General features: G+C 41.1%; 1 protein-coding gene and 1 non-coding gene across 4 annotated transcripts; both read right to left on the bottom strand.

Moving 5' to 3' along the window:
* Positions 1–1,333: 1,333 nt before the first annotated feature.
* TRNAL-AAG (transfer RNA leucine (anticodon AAG)) lies at positions 1,334–1,414 on the bottom strand. Its single transcript has one exon. It is a non-coding gene; the product is annotated as a tRNA-Leu (tRNA).
* A 645-nt stretch (positions 1,415–2,059) lies between these two features.
* On the bottom strand, positions 2,060–12,074 carry LOC109762262 (LEC14B protein). Of its 3 annotated transcripts, none has more exons than XM_020321088.4 (11): positions 11,943–12,074; positions 10,530–10,646; positions 9,069–9,536; positions 8,844–8,963; positions 7,280–7,357; positions 6,280–6,453; positions 5,120–5,197; positions 4,563–4,735; positions 3,912–4,067; positions 3,287–3,347; positions 2,060–2,587 (listed from the first exon to the last, which is right to left on the bottom strand). In XM_020321088.4, the coding sequence occupies exons 3-11, from the start codon at positions 9,432–9,434 to the stop codon at positions 2,381–2,383; spliced, it is 1,413 nt and encodes a 470-aa protein (XP_020176677.1). In that variant the 5' UTR covers positions 9,435–9,536; positions 10,530–10,646; positions 11,943–12,074; the 3' UTR covers positions 2,060–2,380. The 3 variants fall into 3 exon arrangements, with proteins under 3 accessions (XP_020176677.1, XP_020176676.1, XP_020176678.1); XM_020321087.4 differs by having other exon boundaries at positions 9,069–9,531; XM_020321089.4 differs by having other exon boundaries at positions 3,287–3,342; positions 9,069–9,531.
* Between the last annotated feature and the right edge of the window lie 8,245 nt (positions 12,075–20,319).

Raw genomic sequence — 20,319 nt, 5'->3', positions numbered from 1 at the left:
AAAAAATATATAGAGAAAAAACACGTGTAAAAAATATATAGAGAAAAAAGGTACACTTTAACTTGTTATTGGTAGAGGGTTAGGTGTTTGAGAACACGTGTAAAAATATATAGAGAGAGAAAAAAGACACGTGTAAAAAATATATAAAGAGAAAAAAACACGTGTAAAAAATATATAGAGAAAAAAACACGTGAACTTGGTCTGATCAGTGAGCAGGCGACCTTACTCTATTAGGTGGTATCTTCGCTAACGTACTAGTCACGTTGTGTATGAGTTGGGCTGCACTTGAACTTATTATTGGTAGAGGGTTAGGTGTTTGAAAACGCGTGTAAAAAATATATATAGAGAAAAAAACATGTGTAAAAAATATATATAGGGAAAAACACTGTAAAAAATATATATAGGGAAAAAACACGTGTAAAAAATATATAGAGAAAAAACTCGTGTCAAAAATATATAGAGAAAAAAGGTACACTTGAACTTGTTATTGGTAGAGGGTTAGGTGTTTGAAAGCACGTGTAAAAATATATATATAGAGAAAAAACACGTGTAAAAAATATATAGAGAGAAAAAACACGTGTAAAAAATATTAGAGAAAAAAACACGTGCAAAAAATATATAGAGAAAAAACACGTGTAAAAAAAATATAGAGAAAAAAATGTGTAAAAAATATATAGAGAAAAAAGGTATACTTGAACTTGTTATTTGTAGAGGGTTAGGTGTTTGAAAGCACGTGTAAAAGTATATATAGAGAGAAAAAAAACACATGTAAAAAATATATATAGGGAAAAACACGTGTAAAAAATATATAGAGAAAAAAATACGTGTAAAAATATATAAAGAAAAAAACACGTGTAAAAAATATATAGAGAAAAAAAACACGTGTAAAAAATATATAGAGAAAAAACACGTGTAAAAAATATATAGAGAAAAAAATACGTGTAAAAATATATAAAGAAAAAACACGTGTAAAAAATATATAGAGAAAAAAACACGTGTAAAAACACGTGTTTTTTCCCCATATATATAGAGAGAGAAAACACATGTAAAAAATATATATAGGGAAAAACACGTGTAAAAAATATATAGAGAAAAAAATACGTGTAAAAATATATAAAGAGAAAAACACGTGTAAAAAATATATAGAGAAAAAAACACGTGTAAAAAATATATAGAGAAAAAACACGTGTAAAAAATATATAGAGAAAAAAATAGGGGTAAACATATATAAAGAAAAAAACACGTGTAAAAAATATATAGAGCAAAAAACACGTGTAAAAAATATATAGAGAAAAAAACACGTGTAAAAAATATATAGAGAAAAAAGGTTATTTGACCAGAGTGGGATTTGAACCCACGCCCTTTCGGACCAGAGCCTTAATCTGGCGCCTTAGACCAACTCGGCCATCTGATCTGTTGTGCTGTTTTGTGATCTTTATATAATATTTTAATAAAGCTTGAGACGTTTTGCTCCTTAAAACATGCCTGCAAGAAAATTTTCAAACATGACTGCTCTCCCATGACCCTAAAAAAAAGGTCTTCCCTATTCCACGGCCCGTTGTTGAATATCTTGCTATTTCCCACTACTTAGAAATCCAGGGCAAATACATAGATTGGACGTGATACAACAGAATGTTATTATTTTTCACAACATATTCGCTCCTTTAGCAAGTTTCCTTTCAGTGTGTAAAATAATCCTGGATCATGTACAATAGGATGTCAATGTTATTATTCTAGCATAAGAACTGATGGGGGATGCAACATGCAAGTCTCCTATGACCAAGTTACATGAAGATAGTATGGTTATTCAATCTACGTTCTAGAATTATTTTGTTTTGTCAAAAAAAATGCAGCAGTGGTCTTGCTTGCTGGCGGTGGGTGGGGGTGGGGGGGTTGCACATAAAGCGAGAAAAGAATCTCTTAAGTTCAAAACTCTGCCTAACAAAATAGTTGGCTAACACAACAACTTACAAAATCATAAGCATTCTATCTACTCTTTCGTGGTGACAAGAATTCGGTCAACATTAGTTGAATTCGGGCAACATTAGGAGACGAGAAATTCTCTTAAAGAACCATTTCTCTCCCATCAATTAAAACTTACTCGTAGTTGTTATTACAAAAGGGGGGCAGATCGATGTGTCCTATTATAACGAAAAGCTCTAGTCTAGCACAACATTCCTTGATGCTCTATTGTGGATTTGTGCAAGTCTTTCGGACCTAAACTAATCCTTCATATTACCCTTTAAAAGACCGTGAGGTTCGAAAAAATCGATGTCTCCTACAGTATGATGAATCTGTACAACGGCTCACTGCTTTGATATATACTTGCATGAGAAAAAGCTTGCGCCAACCCGTGGCATGCCATTGCCACGGGATGTTTCTACAGCGTGAATGTGTATCCCTCTGGACACATCTTCTGTTTCCCTTTATTGAGGGTGGTTGGGTCGTCGTCGTCCTCCGTTGCTTCCCACCGTACCAGATAGCCGTCCCACGAAGAGCTAACGAGCGTCGGGAGGTGCGGGTGCCAGGAACAATCTCTGACAATCGATTCATGCCATTTGAGTGTTTCGACAACGTTTCCAGTGGCCTGCAAGCCAAGCAGGGACATAGCAACTTTAAGATGGCAATTAGAAATTGGAACTATGCATACAAGACCCTTTGAAATACTTTGAGGTTAAACCTGGCTATACCAAGGCATCGAACAGCACAGCTTATACTATAATCTACAGAATCATGATATTATTCAGGTTCATAATTTGTTACTTCAGGGCCATACTTATAGATAGTCAGAATGTCATAATTACAGTTAAAACCTGCAGCATATGGTCTATTCACCGACATGGACATAATACATAACTCTTTTACCTAAAATTTCCTTGACTAGCTTATTATCCCAATTAACACAACATTTCACTCATTCTAAAAAATATTCATAAGTTGATCAATGTTGGCTAAGCACCAACAGTATAATAGAACCCCAAATTTCGAACCTCCTAATATAACAAAAGAGTTTTTTATGAAGTTTGTATACGGAAAGCTTTTATGATTTAAAAACAATTTGAGGATTTTTTAATCCTCAATTTTATGTTCAGGTTTTGCTGACACAGTTGTGTACAAGTGTACATGATTCCATCTACTACAACTATGATATCTGCCTTTCATAGTATGTCATCCACTTTCTATCAAATGGGAGTGCTCACCCATGTGGACACAAAACCACCAGGATTTGCAAATAGTAGAATCATATTTAAAAAGGGCAATTTAAGGAAGCATCTAAGGCTCATACCACATCATAAATATAGACACATTGGTCACTGGATCCTGTGTATATGTACCTCTGACCTGTGCTGCAACAAATAACAAGGTGACAAACAATATTACTGAATAAAACAAAACAACCATAACTTGTAGCAGTATAAACCGTTGCATGATATGATGAATTGATGATAGTATTCTATTATGCCACTCCTCCTACAACCACAAGCTTTTACCTATGTGAAAACGAAAAGCAGCATTTTGTGCCATACTCCCTCCGTCCGAAAAAACTTGTCCCAAGCTAGTCCCTCAAATGGATGTATCTAGCACTAACTTGATGCTAGATACATCCATAGTTAGTGCTAGATACATTCATTTAAGGGACAAGTTTTTTCGGATGGAGGGAGTACATTTAAAGAAAGGACAGACCTAGTGCTAGAAGCTCCCACACCAGTTGGGATCTGGGAAAGGATTCAGGTGTTTGTAGAAAGATGATTTACATGCTTTTGCCCCTATTGCACTAAAAAGCCAATTTAGATAGCCTACAGCAGGAAGGATTTTCAGATGTTTGTAGAAAGATTTATGTGATGCAGCAGCGAGTGAAAGAAAACACTCAAATTGAGTTGAAGTAAAACAATCACAAGTTCACAACTAACCTGTGCATTGGGGAAAAGTGACATCGGATAAGTGTGCGCAACACCGAATGGCCTCTGAATGTGGCTAGCGATTGATCATATGGATGCTTCAAAAATCGGGCTTCTGATGGATAGGTCATCCATCTGTAATCCCATTCGTATGCTTTCGGTGTGCAGCTGAGAAAACAGTTGTACGAAAAGTTAGAATAAAACGGGGAAATAGATCTTGGGATTATAAATAACCTTATGAGTTCACATAGGATAAATATAAAGCCATGAACATACTAAAAAGCCAGAGAAAATGACAAAAAAAAACATTTGTTCCATAATGTCGAAAATATTAATTACCACCATAGTCCATAAACCCTAGAAATCCTGAATTAATATTATCAACACCCCAGCAAGTGGGCCACTAAAGTTAATTATGGCTCCTCTGCAAGTATTTCTGGTATGGAAAAACATGTTCATAGAGGACAGGAAAAACTCGATATATTCTATTAGCTCCACTCAATACATATAATTCGGCACAGTTCACTTTTGCCAGAGTTGATCATCTGAATGAACATTCTGAGTTTGCCTTCCTACTCGCCTACAACGTAATAATCATTTTCAAGTATAAACAAATCTCAGTAGTTCTAGAAATGACCATGTAAAACAAGTTTTGGTAGTTACTCCTTCGTAGCCGAGGACAATTTTCTGATATCCCATAGTTTAATAGTCTGATCCTTGCAGTTGGAGATGAAATAATGCCCGTCTCCACGGCTATCAATAAATGTAACTCCATCTAAATGACCTGCCAAAACACCTACTGGTTTTGTTCTCTTGTGGCAGCGCCTATCCCACACCTGAAGATTGTAAAACATTGTCTAACAAGTCAATCCTCCGTGAATAATGATTAAATGAGAACGTTATTAGATACTCTAAAGGCTCTTCAGGTTTTCATTGATTTCACATTTCCTAGGCAGGTCAAAAAAGGAATCATGTGTTCAGATAAATCATGTTGGAGTTTGCACTCAGCAAAGAAAATTACATTAGATATCACATGCAGTAATCACTGATATACACTGCTACATTGCCGATAAGTTTTTGAACTCACTAATGTTTCAGATTGTTGGTATAATTAGCCAGCTACATGTGCCAGATAACTTCTTCTCTACTGAACCAGTGAGATGTATCTTTTGAAATGGGTTTTGAATAATATATAATCAGGTTCAAAGAAATTAGCTCACCTTACAGAGGCTATCATCACTTCCGGAGTACAAGACATCACTAGATTCATCAGCGAACGTGACCGCATTAACATCAGCCTTTAAAAACCAATGGAATTGAAAATAAGATTTCCAGAAACCAAACATAACTCTTTTGTATAGAACATTGGGTACTCAAGAAAATAAATACATATTGTTCATTCCGAAACTATGTTAGACCCGGCAACATTAGATATGCACATGGGCAACATGTGTTGTACTGCACAACTTGCGAATAGACCCAACCACTGTCACGTCCCGTAACCACTATTCCAGTAGTGTAGCATTGTTCAGCTGCTTTAAACTGAAACTGCATAAACATCTATTCATGTATCCGTAGGCCAAATACTGCAGGTCCGAAGGAGACAACTTCCAGCCTGCACAGGACTACCAACACAGCTGCTGCTTCAGCTGACGTAGTGATTGGTTTTACTGAGATTTATATATTTACTTGCCACCTAATCTACTTCAGACTTAGCGGTTCTAACATTTACAGTGTTTTCTTTCACCATATACCATCACCCTGCAATTCTGCAGAAAGCCAAACACCTTGAATAGTGATGGCACGCCACAAACTGTTTGACATTTTCCTTTTGGCTTCTGGTTTGGAAATACCTCTTAGAGGCATTAGGTGTTTATGTGATACTACACTACACTGTGAGACTCCTACAAACACAAATTTTATTTCAGTTCAGTACTCTACAAAGCACAGCTTCTAGCATGCTATCAGTATCTATCCAAACTGCTATGCTTAAAGCACCACCAAGAACTATTGCTTGCTGTGGTTCATTACTTCAATCTGCTATGCCTAAAGCAACACCATGCTTCATGTGGATGATTACTTCAGTCATAATGAACCATTAGAGGATGCAGTACAAAAGCATGTAGAATATGCAATGTAAGTGCTTTTTTTACTAATAATGTAAGTGCATTTCTATTAGCAGCAGACTAAAATCGTACAAACTCCTTTAATTTTCTTTGCATGCAAACAGTAACAATGTTCACATTAGATACTTGAAATGATTTTAAAAGTACATACAAATATGACCTAAGCAGATATGTCTATCACCAAACAGTGTTGTGTACATTGTAAGGACAGGTTATGGAAAGAACAAAAGAAAGAGTGCATTTGACTTTCATACCACATGAGCCTGAATTCGCTCTGTCACTTTGTTTGCTCCAAGATCATAAATACATATTGACTCATTGCTGTTTCCAACAGCAATTTCACGGCCATCTTTTGAAAACTTTATTGAAAATATTCCAAAGGAGGATTCATCGTCAGCAGCAGAAAAATTCAAACCCTCATGAATGTCCTGCATTATGATAAATAAAATGAATGTTTGTAAAGAAAACAGCATATTGCGAAAAAAAAACTGGTCAAAATAAATGTTATAAGCATTTCTTTTTTGCCAAAGTAAAGCACATTCATTTGGCAATCATGCAAATGGCAGGCAGGATGTGTCGAGTATCTTCTTCATTTACATTCGTACAACAATGGTACCAGAAATGGCAGGCTTGATATCCTCAGAGTACTATTTTGTAGGAGAACTAAAAGATAGACAGACATCCAATAGCGCTTGAATTTCCTGACAGGGAGGGTCAGTGGCAGCATACTAGATAATCCTCCATCTCCTTATGTTAGGATTTGATGAGTTTCCTTGTAGAGATCTTTCCAAGTTGTTAGTGTTCTTAGGCTTCAAATTGATGCTTCTATCTAGAGTTTTGTATGCGGGCTATATAACGTATTAATGCCTGCCCTAGTTTATTACCAGTTAAGCAAGAAATAACGTATTACTCCCTCTGTAACTTAATACAAGACGTTTTTTGACACTTATCTCCCAGTCTATTCTTTTACCTATCCTACTAATGCAGCTCTGCAGAGCTATCAGCCCTGGACTGCCATCGAGCACAGCACAGTAAACTTATGCTCCGGATTCAGGGTTTATACCAGGAATACAACTATATTATCCAAAAATTAATTCTCAAAGAGGAAAACATGGATATTTAATCCAAAAGATATATTTTCATGAACATGCTTATGACAATTGTTGAACAGGAATTATCATAGAACAAACAGTATGCGATTCGGTTATCTAGAGGTAGACTTGGCCATATTGTAATTTAGAGAAGAGGACATACTGTACTATTAGCATGTGACTGCTTCAGAGCATTCTGAACATTTACTATGTGAACAGTAGGGGACAAACTGGAATATGCCTGCAAAACAGATCAATAGCACTTTAGGGTATAAAACAAATATGTGAATGAACTTAAACTATCATCAAGTCTAGTTCATAAAGTCAATGACAGAGCTAAGAATTATTTGCCAAAAATGATGGTTGATGGATGGAATTTTTACAAGTATTTCTAAAATGGTGAAAAAGAATTGAAAATATATTATTAGTGAAGTTGCCAAGAAAAGCAAGTCTACCTGCCTTTTACTCAGGTCTAAAAGTTTTCCTATATTATAGAATGTATAGAAACAGAAGGGGAGCCTTAGCGCAGTGGTAAAGCTACTGCCTTGTGACCATGAGGTCACCGGGCTGCCCTTTTTTATATAGAATGTATAGAAACAGACAGGGAAGTATCTAAAATATCAACAAGATAAGCAACAATTTTCTCTGATGAAATACATGAACAGCAGGAAATAATTAACTCCCTCCGATCCATATTAATTGTCGCAGCTTTAGTACAACTTGAGTACAAAGTTGTACTAAATCGGTGACAATTAATTTGGATCGGAGGGAGTATCAATTATTTCCCCATCTCTTTTAGTTAACTATCAGAACGTGAGCAGTCAACCTTCAAAACTTTGAACACTAATACGCTAATACATACAGAAGTATTAGGATTTCTCAACTGTAAGCACTATTACCAGATTTGTCAGAATAAAATAATTTCATCTCGTCATATGTTAAAAATATTTCTAATAACGTTTCAATAAAATAATAATAGCCAAAGTTATATATTGGAGACAAATAACAAGCAAGATATGGGGGAGGTGGTAACATTTTTTGGAGAAAATAAGCCTATGATTGGTTACTGTTATTGATCTGACTGACAAAATAACGACTGGGTCAAATGATCTAATAACTTATTATTGTGCATAGGGTGCACAAAGTGTAGCTCATGAGGCTGAAATGCTAATGCAACTGCAAATTCTATGGCACTGAACATATGAAACACTACCATTTTATTACAAACTATTCGATGGCTATAAACAAAGGGTCAATCTCTTGATATGAGGAAGGAGAAAGGAGCGCTAGCTCAGTGGCTGGAGTTCAAGGTGCTGAACCCGCTCATCCGCGTTCGAGTCCGCTATGCGGACTCCACTGGGGTGCTATCCGTTTGCGGAGAGACCTCACTTCTATCTAACAGCGGACAGTTAAATGGAGGGATCCTTCTGCCTTTACCAAACATTTTTTATATGAGGAAACAAAGAACAAAATAGATGCTGAAAAAAATCATCCGACCAGTTTGATGTAAAATTCATCGAAGTGACTTGAAGTCTGACACACTGCACAGAGTATTTTGTATGGCAATGGGCATAATACGGACAGTGCGTAAAAGTACATCCAGGCAAGCATGTAAACATGCTTATGGGTTGTCCAGGAGAAAAACAAGTTAAACAGAAACTAAAATAGAGTACAAAACATGTACAGGGTTACAACAAAACCAAATAAGAAATGCGTAAGAGGTTTACTAGGTATTGTTGATCAGGTGAGAGAGCAATATCTGATACTGTCCACCGAAGACTTTTGCAGGTTATATCCTTGTGGATCTTCCATTTTTTGTCAGCGTTATAGATTCTGATCCGGCCTCCCTGATTACATTTTCGCATCAAAGATTGTTAAACAACAAAGAAGCGGTAAACATATATAACCATATGAAGTAAATTCTTCTGCATAATATCATAATAATCACATACCCGAAACCCAGCAATTAGTAGAGAACCATCCGAAGAGAACTGTGAGATGTATGCAGCGCAGTCCATGTTATCAACACACCACGGGCCTCTTACTGGTAGGTGTTTGCGAAGAGCATAAGAGCAATCGGCTGAAGAAAATCTACCAAATCCGGAGCGATTGGATTCTCTTGATGACAACAGCTTGAATGTAGAGATATGGCTCTTGCCAGCATGAAGGCATGCACGAGTTCTCTCACTTGGCTCTGATTTAAGCCTAGTAAGATGGGAAACCTCCTCATCAATGACGAACACTTCATTAGCAACTGCAGGACTGTCTTGCTCTTGTTGAGATGGTCCTCCATGACACGTCTTCCGTTTGGAGCACATGTTTGGCCACTGACTTAGTCAATACTATTTAAGAAACCATTGGTCACTTCTCAAGCATAACCAATGATCCTTCCATTGCTAGATATCCACAGAATACCTATGCTTAAATAACGCAATTGACATATCACAAAAACAGTCTGTATGTGAAAGATAATCAAGTTTGTATGCAAAAGGCGTAGCTATTTCTTATTCCTAATTATCCATAGATAAAATTCCAAAAAGGTGTCATACGCAGAAGTTGATAACAGTAGAGCTTTATAGAGGATTGACAGTTAAGGTAGAGTTTGGAGGCAAGCCGGCCTACTCAGAGGGGATCTTGACGGTTTCTTTGCAGGAATAGCAATGTGGGTAGTGCATTAGTAGTATGTGTTACATGTGGAGTGGATGTGGATGGAGGAATCCGTGTAACTAAATTTGTAACTGTGTGGAGTTTTGGGATATCTTTCCCCTCCTTTAAAAAATTATTATATAGTTTATTCTAGATACATCACTTTTTAAAGGGGGAGCATAAAGTGCCAATTAGCTCAGTAACTCCTAACGTGGTCATGATAATAACACAGCAAATGAGAAACAGTGCTAAAAGACACTGCACTGCAAAACAAGTGACATTGGAAATGGCACTTACACACTGAAAGATGATAAAAAAGATAACCCCTAAACCGTATCAACTGATGATAGAGGGTGAGTGGTAAAGGGATTTAAAGCATTTTTTTTTGTCGAACAAGCATCAAAATGTGTCATTTTGTACTAGGAGGAAAACGCCAAGAAAGCAGAAATAACAAAGCTTAAACAACAGCCAACTAGCTAAGCGCAAGACTAGGCCAAAACTGAGGCAAAGGCAGCTGCTGTCACCACCATGGCTGAAGCCACAGCACCTGACTTTTCAGGCGGCATTGTAGCACTACACCGGCAAAGATGGCCTGTGGAAGAAACATGTATCATACATTTCCAAAGACCTAGCGTTGTAAATTGGTGTTGCTGGGCTGATTTCCCCAAAAGAAACCAAATCTGGTGTCCGAGTAACAGGACGACTATCACTGTATCTGTTCAGACGGAAACTCATTATATGAAAAAGAATTAAATTCTAGCATTCACCTCCAAATGATGATTTTAACGTGGACACAGGCTTGTAATCCAGCTTTCCAGGCAATTCCAACAAGGCCAGTATAGCTGATCTCCACAGGCTTGGACACTTCTACAGCCAGTCATTCCCTACAAAATTTACAAACAATTTAGTCATCTACAAAAAAAAGGAGAGATGTGCCTGTCCTTATTCTTCTTATGGTTGTGAGAGTGGCATTAGGTTCTCAAGTTGATGAAGAGGCAACAGTAACCACTATTCCAGTGATGCGTATTAACAGCCTAATTTGTAAGGGAAGCATTAGAAGCATAATAACCACTGTAAACTAGTGGAATCAAAACTAAACAATTGGGAAGACAGCCTCAGTGATGAGAACCGCCGTTTTATAGTAACTAACCAACAGGAGTGACAGGCACCGAGTCAATAAATGGGCAAATGCCTTAAAGCTACTAAACTAAACTGGCAGAGAATATTCTCTGAAATTCTAGTTCAATAGATACTCATGGGAGAAGACAAGAATTTCCCGAGGTGGGCGTGAGTCAGAACGTAACTCTTTGCTCGTTTAGAAAGAGCTGGTCATAAAGGCCTACTAAAAAACCATCCTCGAAAGCAACAGTTTTGTTAGACGAAAAGAGCGACGTATTTCAAGACAATAAGTTCCTGAATCACAGAATGGGATAAAACAAGTGCATGCCCAGGCCGCCACCCAGGCTTGACTTGCCCCGGTGGGGTGTTTTCATGGCAGTTTCTTTTTAATAGAAAATGCCATGGGTACGAGTGCCCATTGGTCGGGTTTTTTAGAATGGGACAGAACACGAAATGGTCTGGACCTGAGTATACAGTTTTTAGCATCAAGCGCACCGCACTTGCACCAGAACATCCGACGCCACGAAGAACTAGTCCCCATATATAGTTGCAAGCATAAACATACATCAAGCACAAGGGCACCGGGATCACCGAACGAACCAACTGCCATGAGCTGCCTAACAAACAGCCAAACTGAATCAAATCCCCTTCTCGACGTTTTCCTAGATAAGAAAATTGCCACAAGCAAGCAAGAAACCTAAACACTTGGTTAGCATCCAAGAAACAGCTCACGTGGGATGTCTGGAAGAAACCCCGTCCCATAGGCAAAACAACAAACACATGGTGCTCACCCCAAGAAAAACCAACCCCGGGATGAAACCAGACCCATCAACCAGCCCAAAATTACCAGAAAAACGTCCCTTAATCCGTATTCACCCAGCAACAGATTTCAGGCGCATGCGCTTCTCTGATGAATTGCCTGCCCTCAACACAGCAAAGCCCAACATGTATCAACCGAAAGTACAAGAAAGATAACGCAGCAAGGCCTCTCGATTCGCCATGATCCATTCCTGGCTAGCAGCAAGTAGAGGAGAAATCGGGATGGGAGAGGAAATCCGTACCAGGTGTCAGAGGAGGCGTGCGGCTCGTGTCTCCTGCGGCGGCCAGCGGAAATGCGGGGAAGGGGAGAAGAAGAAGAAGAAGAAGAAGAAGAAGGAGGAAGGAAGGAAGGTTTTTAATGAATAAAATACTGCAACGTGAAGGGGGTGCGCGCAAAACATAAACTAGGACTACCTGGCGGGTCAATGACGCGTGGGGCCACGGAACGGCCACGGGCGTGGAGGCGTGTGATCGGGGAGGTTGGTTGGTGGGCTGGACACGTGGCCGGAGGTGAGTGGACGGCCGCGTGCGCCGAGGGAGGGGTTCGGTGCGGTCGGCTCGGCTCGCAACGGTCGCCGTTGCGTACTGGATTGCGTCAGCTTGGCCGGTGACGTCATAACGAATCCGCCTTGGGTCAGCATCGCGTAAAGCCATCCTACCTCTCAAGGACGAGCTGGTGGTTTTTTATTGACCTTATTACTTGTATGTAGTCCCTCTATTTTATATAGAGCGAATAATTAAGAGAATACTCCATCATAAGCAGTGAAAACACGCTCAATCAAATTTTCGCGTGACGATTTCATTCTTACTTAGGAAGAAGTCGAACCACTGGAATTGTGCATATTCATATCTCTTTCTATAAACAAAGTGGGAGATAAGTAGGTGGTTCTAAATGTGTTTCAGCATGACCAAAGAAATATTAGCCGGAAAGAACTCTACCCCTGACCTAAAATACATACTCTGTCTACGATATGGGTATTTGACAACCCCCCTCCTCACCTTGAGTTAGTTATTGTCCAAACAGCATAGCAAGCAATTATCATATTATGTTAACGAGGTAGGTACTCCCTCCGTTCGGAATTACTCGTCCAAGAAATAAATGTATCTAGATGTATTTTAGTTGTAGATACATCTATTTTTGTGACAAGTAATTCCAAACGGAGGGAGTATATTACCACAGGTTGTGACTTTTACCATCATTAATTGATCACTATATTGCACATCGGTATGATGTAACTGGCACCTACTAAGCACCATTGTACTTGGGCAACTTCTAACCAAACAGCATGTAGAATACATTATTGCCATGCTGGTAGGTTCTTTATGTAGAATGAGCGACATTATCAAGTTACCAATGTCGACGATGTAGCGCATCTCCATGTGTAGTTTAGTGCTTACACATGTAAGTTCTGAAAGGTCACTGGTGATGCGCCTAGGATAAATCAAATGCACCCCGTTAATCTCCTTTAACAAGATAAGTATGTATCATCCAATGATGTATTCGAGAAGAAAAAATTAAGTACATTGAATTGTGGTAACTTTGGTATCAGTAGTGACAACCTTATACATCATTGGATGATACTTTTAAGGAGGAGCAAAAAAACTATAGAACATACTACCAACATACGACTTAACGTTGAAACTCTTGTCGAGACAAAGTTGAGAGTAAATGTAAATTGTAAAATTAGTTCGTGGGTTAAGAATTTTTGCATTTTTAAAGTTATAAATTTACAAACATTTTCCATGCGGCATTATTGATTTCGTCTTCTTTTATGTGTACATGTGAATTTTAGAATCATGTACATTTATTAGGCAGACACGTTGTATCCTAAATTTTATTTTGAGGTACTACAGCGGCTAGGGCACTCAACCCTCTAAGCTTCGCTGGCAAGTCCATTGATCCACCTCCCCTCTACCTGTCGCTCAGGCGGCTGGTTGCGGGAAGGAGGATCCTGGCGCCTCGGTTTGGGCTAGTAGTTTAGGTTAGGTTTTCTTTTTTGCAGGGGCGGTGTTCAGCCGATGGCGACACTTCATCTTCAAGATGGTCTTCCGGACTTTGATCCTCCTTGAGTTTGTCCATCAGGACAGAATCGACGGAGCTCCGATGTAGATACCTGCCGTCTCCTTGGGGCGGTGGGGTTAGAGTTTCTCGCCGTACGTGACAGCGAGGTTTCATGTCCGACACTTCAATTGATTCAAGGGTTCAATGACGACGAGTACAGCTCTAGAGCGTTGGTCCTTGGAGATACATGCATGAAGACTTTTCAGTTGTTATTGACAGCCGAGCGGCGACATCGGTGATAGTTCCCGCTTTGGTGGTGTAAAGTCCTTGATGTGATTTTTATACTACTCACTCCGATCTATACTATTTGTCGCAGCTCTAGTACAACTGTACAAGTAATATGGATCGACGGGAGAGATAGATTGAGTATTTTCGAGAAAATAAGAAAATGGAGGGGCGATCATGCTGTCCGGATCCCTTGCAAAATAGCCGGAACCAAGGAGAGCTTCCTACAAATTAAACTCGTAGGGAATTTGGAAGACGAAGATAGACCCTGTGGTGTCGCTGTGGGAGGCCGGCCGTACGCCGTCACGAAAAATGGGACAGCGACGTCGGGGATGGGTTGGCCATGACGAACGCGGTGACGGTGGTTGAGCCCGGCCGGGCCGGGCCGGACCTCCCGCGCCGGCTAACTGGCTGACCGACCGGCCCATCGGTCTCCGCTTTTGTTCTCGTCAAGATTGGGAACTGGAAGCGGCCGGCCGGCAGCCAGTCATTCCTTGTTCTTTCACGTGAGAAGACAACGTCACTTCTTCTAGTACAAGGATCAATTAGCGGTGGAACGCACGAGTGATCTGACCATGGACCGTCTCATTTGTTCTCAAAAGCCATTATGTCCGTCTCATTTGTTCTCATCTTCTCAAAAGCCAACATAACCTGACCATGGACATGGTCTGGAATCGTGGTTACTTTGGTACCAATATAGTGACAACCTTATACATCATCGGATGATACTTTTAAGGAGGAGCAAAATATTATAGAGCATACCAACATACGGCTTAACTTTGAAACTCTTGTCGAGACAAAGTTGAGAGTAAAGGTAAATTGTAAAATGACTCTGTGAGTTAAAAGTTTTTGTATTTAAAGGTTATAAATTTACAAACATTTCCCATGTGGCATTATTGATTTCATCTTCTTTATGTGTACATGTGAATTTTAGAATCATGTACATTTATTAGGTAGACACATTGTATCCTAAATTTTATTTCGAGGTACTATAGCGGCTAGGGCACTCGGCCCTCTAGGCTTCGCTGGCGGATATGTTGATTTGCCTCCCCTCTGCCCGCCGCTCAGACGGCCGGTGGCGGGAAGGAGGATCCCGACGCCTCGGTTCCTGCTAGTAGTTTAGGTTATGATTTTTTTTTTGCAATGGCTGTGTTCGGGCAGATGGCGACACTTCATCTTAAACTAGACTTTCGGGCTCTGATGCTCCTCGGGTTCGTCCACCATGACGGAGTCTCGACGGAGCTTTGCGCAGATTCATGTTGTTTCCTTGAGATGGTGAGGTTAGAGTTTCTCGCGCGTATGTAACAGTGAGGTTCCGTGTCCGACACTTTCAAGGGCTCAATGACGACAATTACAGCTATGAGGCGCTGGTCCTTGGAGATCGTGCATGAAGACTTTACCGCTGTCATCAACAGCCGGCTCTGATGGAGGAGTGGCGACATCGCCGATAGTTGTTGTTTCGTCCACCATGACGGAGTCTCGACGGAGCTCTGCGCAGATTCCTGTTGTTTCCTTGAGGTGGTGAGGTTAGAGTTTCTCGCCGTAGTACGTAACAGTGAGGTTCCATGTCTGACACTTTCAAGTGCTCAATGGCGACGATTACAACTATGGGGCGCTGGTCCTTAGAGATCGTGCATGAAGACTTTACCGCTGTCATCAACAGCCGGCTCAGATGGAGGAGTGGCGACATCACCGATAGTTGTTGTTTTGGTGGTGTAAGGTCCTTAATGTGATTTTTATTATGTTTGGATTCAGATGAGCATTTATACTACTCACTTCGATCCATATTACTTGGTCTAGCCTTAGTATAATTGTACAAAAACACGCAACTGCCTCTCCCAAAAAAGCCTAGGGTTTCCTCCGTCTCCCGCTGGTGCTGCCGCCAGTCCGCCTTGTCTCTGGTGGCCTTACCGGCGGCATGGTGGATCTCGGCCCTTGCCGGCGGGAGTGCTTTGTCTTTAGATGTTCCTTCGAGTTTTGTTACGGTTTGTGTCTTGCTCAGGAACACGAGACGGGGGGTGCCTCCTTGAAGATGGAATAAGCTTCTCCCCGGCTAGCCCCCATCCCGGTAGTGTGTCTAGCATTGTCGGTGGGTGTGTGGAGATGTGTCTCCGGCAGATAAGTCCTTGGTGGATTTGCTCGGACTTGGTCGTAGTTCGTGTACGTTCGTGCGTCTTTAAGTTGGATTCTTCTGATCTACGCTACTCTTCAACAACGGCAGTTGTTGTTCTGGTGCGCTAGTCCTATGAGGCCTTAACACGACGACTTCCCGATTGTCTACTATAACAAGTTTGCACAGCTACGGAGGGGCGATGGCGGCGGCGCGGCTTCGGCTCGCTTCAGTGTTTGTAGTCGTCGTAGATGGTCTACGGATCTGGATATAATTTTTATTATTTCTGGTGTTTGTTGTACTGCTATGATTGAGGAATAAATCGGGAGTTTTCTCAGGAAAAAAACTGTGCAAATAATATGGATTGAAGAGAGCAATAGATTGAGTCACTTTTTTTACAATATAAAAAAATGGAGGGTCGATCATGCTGTCCGGATCCCTTGCAAAATAGCCAGAACCAAGGAGAGCTTCCTACAAATTAAAACTCGGAGGGAACTTGGAAGACGAGGAGTCGAGGAGACATACCCTGTGGTGTCGCTATCGGAGGCCGTCCGTACGCCCTCACGAAAATGCGACAGCGACGTCGGGTCTGGGTTGGCCATGACGAACGCGGTGACGGTGGTTGAGCCCCGCCGGGCCGGGCCGGACCTCCCGCGCCGGCTAACTGGCTGACCGACCGGCCCGTCGGTCTCCGCTTTTGTTCTCGTCAAGATTGGGAACTGGAAGCGGCCGGCCGGCAGTCAGTCAGCCTTGGTCTTTCACGTGAGAAGACAACCTCACTTCTTCTAGAAGGATTAATTAGCAGTGGAACGCACGAGCAACCTGACTATTGACCGTCTCATTTGTTCTCACAAGCCAACAGAACTGTCTCGTTGCTGTTAACAGAAAAACATATCCGACTCATTTTTTTGGAGAACCCTGAGTTTCTGACTCGACCAAGTTAGAACATGATTTTTTTTCTTATGGAAATGGTTTAGACCTATTAGAGCAATTACAATAGCAGGCTTAGAGCATCTCCAACGACAACCCGCAACCATAGCCACATACATTTTCACAACAACTCGAACCAACCAGACTAAATTCATGCAAACACGACTAGAATTTGTATAAACATGACGGATTTCATATATAAATGCCGGATTTTAATATAAACATGACAGATTTCATTATATTTACTAGAAGAACGCCCGTGCGTTGCAACGGGGCCACATTAACTTTAAGAGTTCAATATTAATATTCTCATACATATCAAGTGACATTGACGACCTTTTTTACCATCAAATCCTCACACACACACTCTCTCCCTCCCTCTTTCTCACTCTCTCTCTCTAACACACACAAACATATCCATCTTATTGGGTACGGGACCATAATCCATCTATTTCACACACACACACGCTAGTGCATAACAATATAGATTATGTGTATTATATTTGCCACCACAATTGAGGGAATTAATTTCATGTAAATCGGCCAGCCACAGCTCCAAGAATACGCGGAGGAGGTGGCCCGGGTCGGCGTCGGCGCCGTCTGGCGCGAGCCACGGGCTCCAAGTGCGTCTGCGCGCCGGCCACCCACGCCGGGTCCTTCAAGTGCCGCTTCCACCGCACCAACTCCCAGGGCCACGGTCACGGCCACGGCCAGGGAAGCCGCCCTTCTTCGCCCCCTTCACCGGCCGCGGCCAACGCGGTGCCGTGGCCCCCGGCCTCGCCGTCCTCGTCCTCCGGCACCGTCGCGACCCAGTGACGCAGCCCAAGCATCGGCCTAGAGAATCAAGAACGCTCGACAACGGAGAGGGAAGGGAAGATCATATACATGTCATAAGAAAGGGAGTTTATTTACTGCTCCCTCGATGTATTGTTTCCTTGGTTTGGAGATTGATTACCATCCGTGAGTTAAGGTAAGGCTAATGTGATTGAGCGATTTTTCTGAAAATCAATTATTTGTTTTCTAATTAATGTGATTGAGTGATTTAAGGTAAGGTTAATTAATTTAGATTTGATCTTTAGAGATTGTTCGTGATTGATTCTATATTACTAAATAACTTGCGCCAGTATGGAAAGTTCTGATCTGTTTAGATTTCTTTCATTGTGTGAGAGGGTAACGCGAAAATAAACCGATGAAGTGGGGGGGAGGGGACGAAAAAAAATCTACGAAAAAAACCAGCGAAGGTGGGAGGAGGTACCAAAAAAAACCATGGAAGGTGGGACGAAAAAAAAAGGAAGCGAGACTACCAACTGCTCCATTAAGAGTAGAGACATCAATAAGCGGTGCTAGTCCGGCTCTGGACGTATAGTAATACCTAATCTAAATCGCCGTCCGCGGATCCCTTTGTTTTCCTCATGTCCGGCAGCCCGACAACCGAACCGTCAGGAGCCCCGGAGGTATATGATTCAGTGCAACAAACGGCTCGCTTCCCCACTACTCATTGGAGTGGAACCCCCGGATGATGCTTCAGCGGGAGGGGAAGGCGGCGCCTGCTTCTACCTCGTAAGCATGCGTTGGTTTTCCCTTGAAAAGGAAAGGGTGATGCAGCAAAGTAGCGTAAGTATTTCCCTCAGTTTTTGAGAACCAAGGTATCAATCCAGTAGGAGACTACACGCAAGTCGCCTAGTACCTGCACAAACAATCAAGAACCTTGCAACCAACGCGATAAAGGGGTTGTCAATCCCTTCACGGCCACTTGCAAACTAATATGATGTAAAGTAGACCCGGGGGCCATAGGTTTCACTAGAGGCTTCTCTAAAGATAGCATATATTACGATGGGTGAACAAATTACTGTCGAGCAATTGATAGAAAAGCGCATAGTTATGAGAATATCTAGGCATGATCATGAACATATGCATCACGTCCGTGTCAAGTAAACCGACACGATTCTGCATCTACTACTATTACTTCACACATCGACCGCTATCCAGCATGCATCTAGAGTATTAAGTTCATAAGAACAGAGTAACACATTAGGCAAGATGACATAATGTAGAGGGATAAACTCAAGCAATATGATATAAACCCCATCTTTTTATCCTCGATGACAACAATACAATACGTGCCTTGCTGCCCCTGCTGTCACTGGGAAAGGACACCGCAAGATTGAACCCAAAGCTAAGCACTTCTCCCATTGCAAGAAAGATCAATCTAGTAGGCCAAACCAAACTGATAATTCGAAGAGACTTGCAAAGATATTAAATCATGCATATAAGAATTCAGAGAAGAATCAAATATTGTTCATAGATAATCTTGATCATAAACCCACAATTCATCGGATCTCAACAAACACACCGCAAAAAGAATTACATCGAATAGATCTCCAAGAGAATCGAGGAGAACTTTGTATTGAGATCCAAAGAGAGAGAAGAAGCCATCTAGCTAATAACTATGGACCCGAAGGTCTGTGGTAAACTACTCACACATCATCAGAGAGGCTATGGTGTTGATGTAGAAGCCCTCCGTGATCGGTTCCCCCTCCGGCGGAGCGCCGGAAAAGGCCCCAAGATGGGATCTCACAGGTACAGAAGGTTGCGGCGGTGGAAAAAGTGTTTCGTGGCTCCCCTGGATGTTTTCAGGGTATAAGAGTATATATAGGCGAAAGAAGTAGGTCGATGGAGCTGCAAGGGGCCCATGAGGGTGGCGACGTGCCTACCCCCCTGGGCGCGCCCTCCTACCTCGTGGTCGCCTCGTTGCTTCCTTGACGTCCACTCCAAGTCTCCTGGATTGCGTTTGTTCCAAAAAAGATCCTCGCGAAGGTTTCGTTCCGTTTGGATTCCGTTTGATATTCCTTTTCTGCGAAACACTGAAATAGGCAAAAAAAACAGCAATTTGCACTGGGCCTTCGGTTAATAGGTTAGTCCCAAAAATAATATAAAAAGGTATATCCAAAACAAATAATATAATAGCATGGAATAATAAAAAATTATAGATACGTTGGAGACGTATCAAGCATCCCCAAGCTTAATTCCTGCTCATCCTCGAGTAGGTAAATGATAAAAACAGAATTTTTGATGTGGAATGCTACCTAACATAATTTTCAATGTAATTTTCTTTATTGTGGCATGAATGTTCAGATTCAAAAGATTCAAGACAAAAGTTTAATATTGACATAAAAATAATAATACTTCAAGCATACTAACTGAGCAATTATGTCTTACCAAAATAACATAGCCAAAGAAAGCTCATCCCTACAAAATCATATAGTTTGGCCATGCTTCATTTTCGTCACAC

Source organism: Aegilops tauschii, chromosome 1 (assembly GCF_002575655.3).
Source record: "Aegilops tauschii subsp. strangulata cultivar AL8/78 chromosome 1, Aet v6.0, whole genome shotgun sequence".
Lineage (NCBI taxonomy): Eukaryota > Viridiplantae > Streptophyta > Magnoliopsida > Poales > Poaceae > Aegilops > Aegilops tauschii.
The sequence above is the reverse complement of the archived record's forward strand: the minus strand, read 5'-3'. Positions and strand labels throughout refer to the sequence as shown.

Coding starts and splice junctions, on each gene's coding strand:
- LOC109762262 (XM_020321088.4), bottom strand. CDS start 9,434: ATGTGCTCCAAACGGAAGACGTGTCATGGAGGACCATCTCAACAAGAG. Junction 6,454..7,279: donor AGTCACATGCTAATAGTACA/GTATGTCCTCTT, acceptor ATCATAATGCAG/GACATTCATGAGGGTTTGAA. Junction 2,588..3,286: donor GTGTCTATATTTATGATGTG/GTATGAGCCTTA, acceptor CTTGGCTTGCAG/GCCACTGGAAACGTTGTCGA.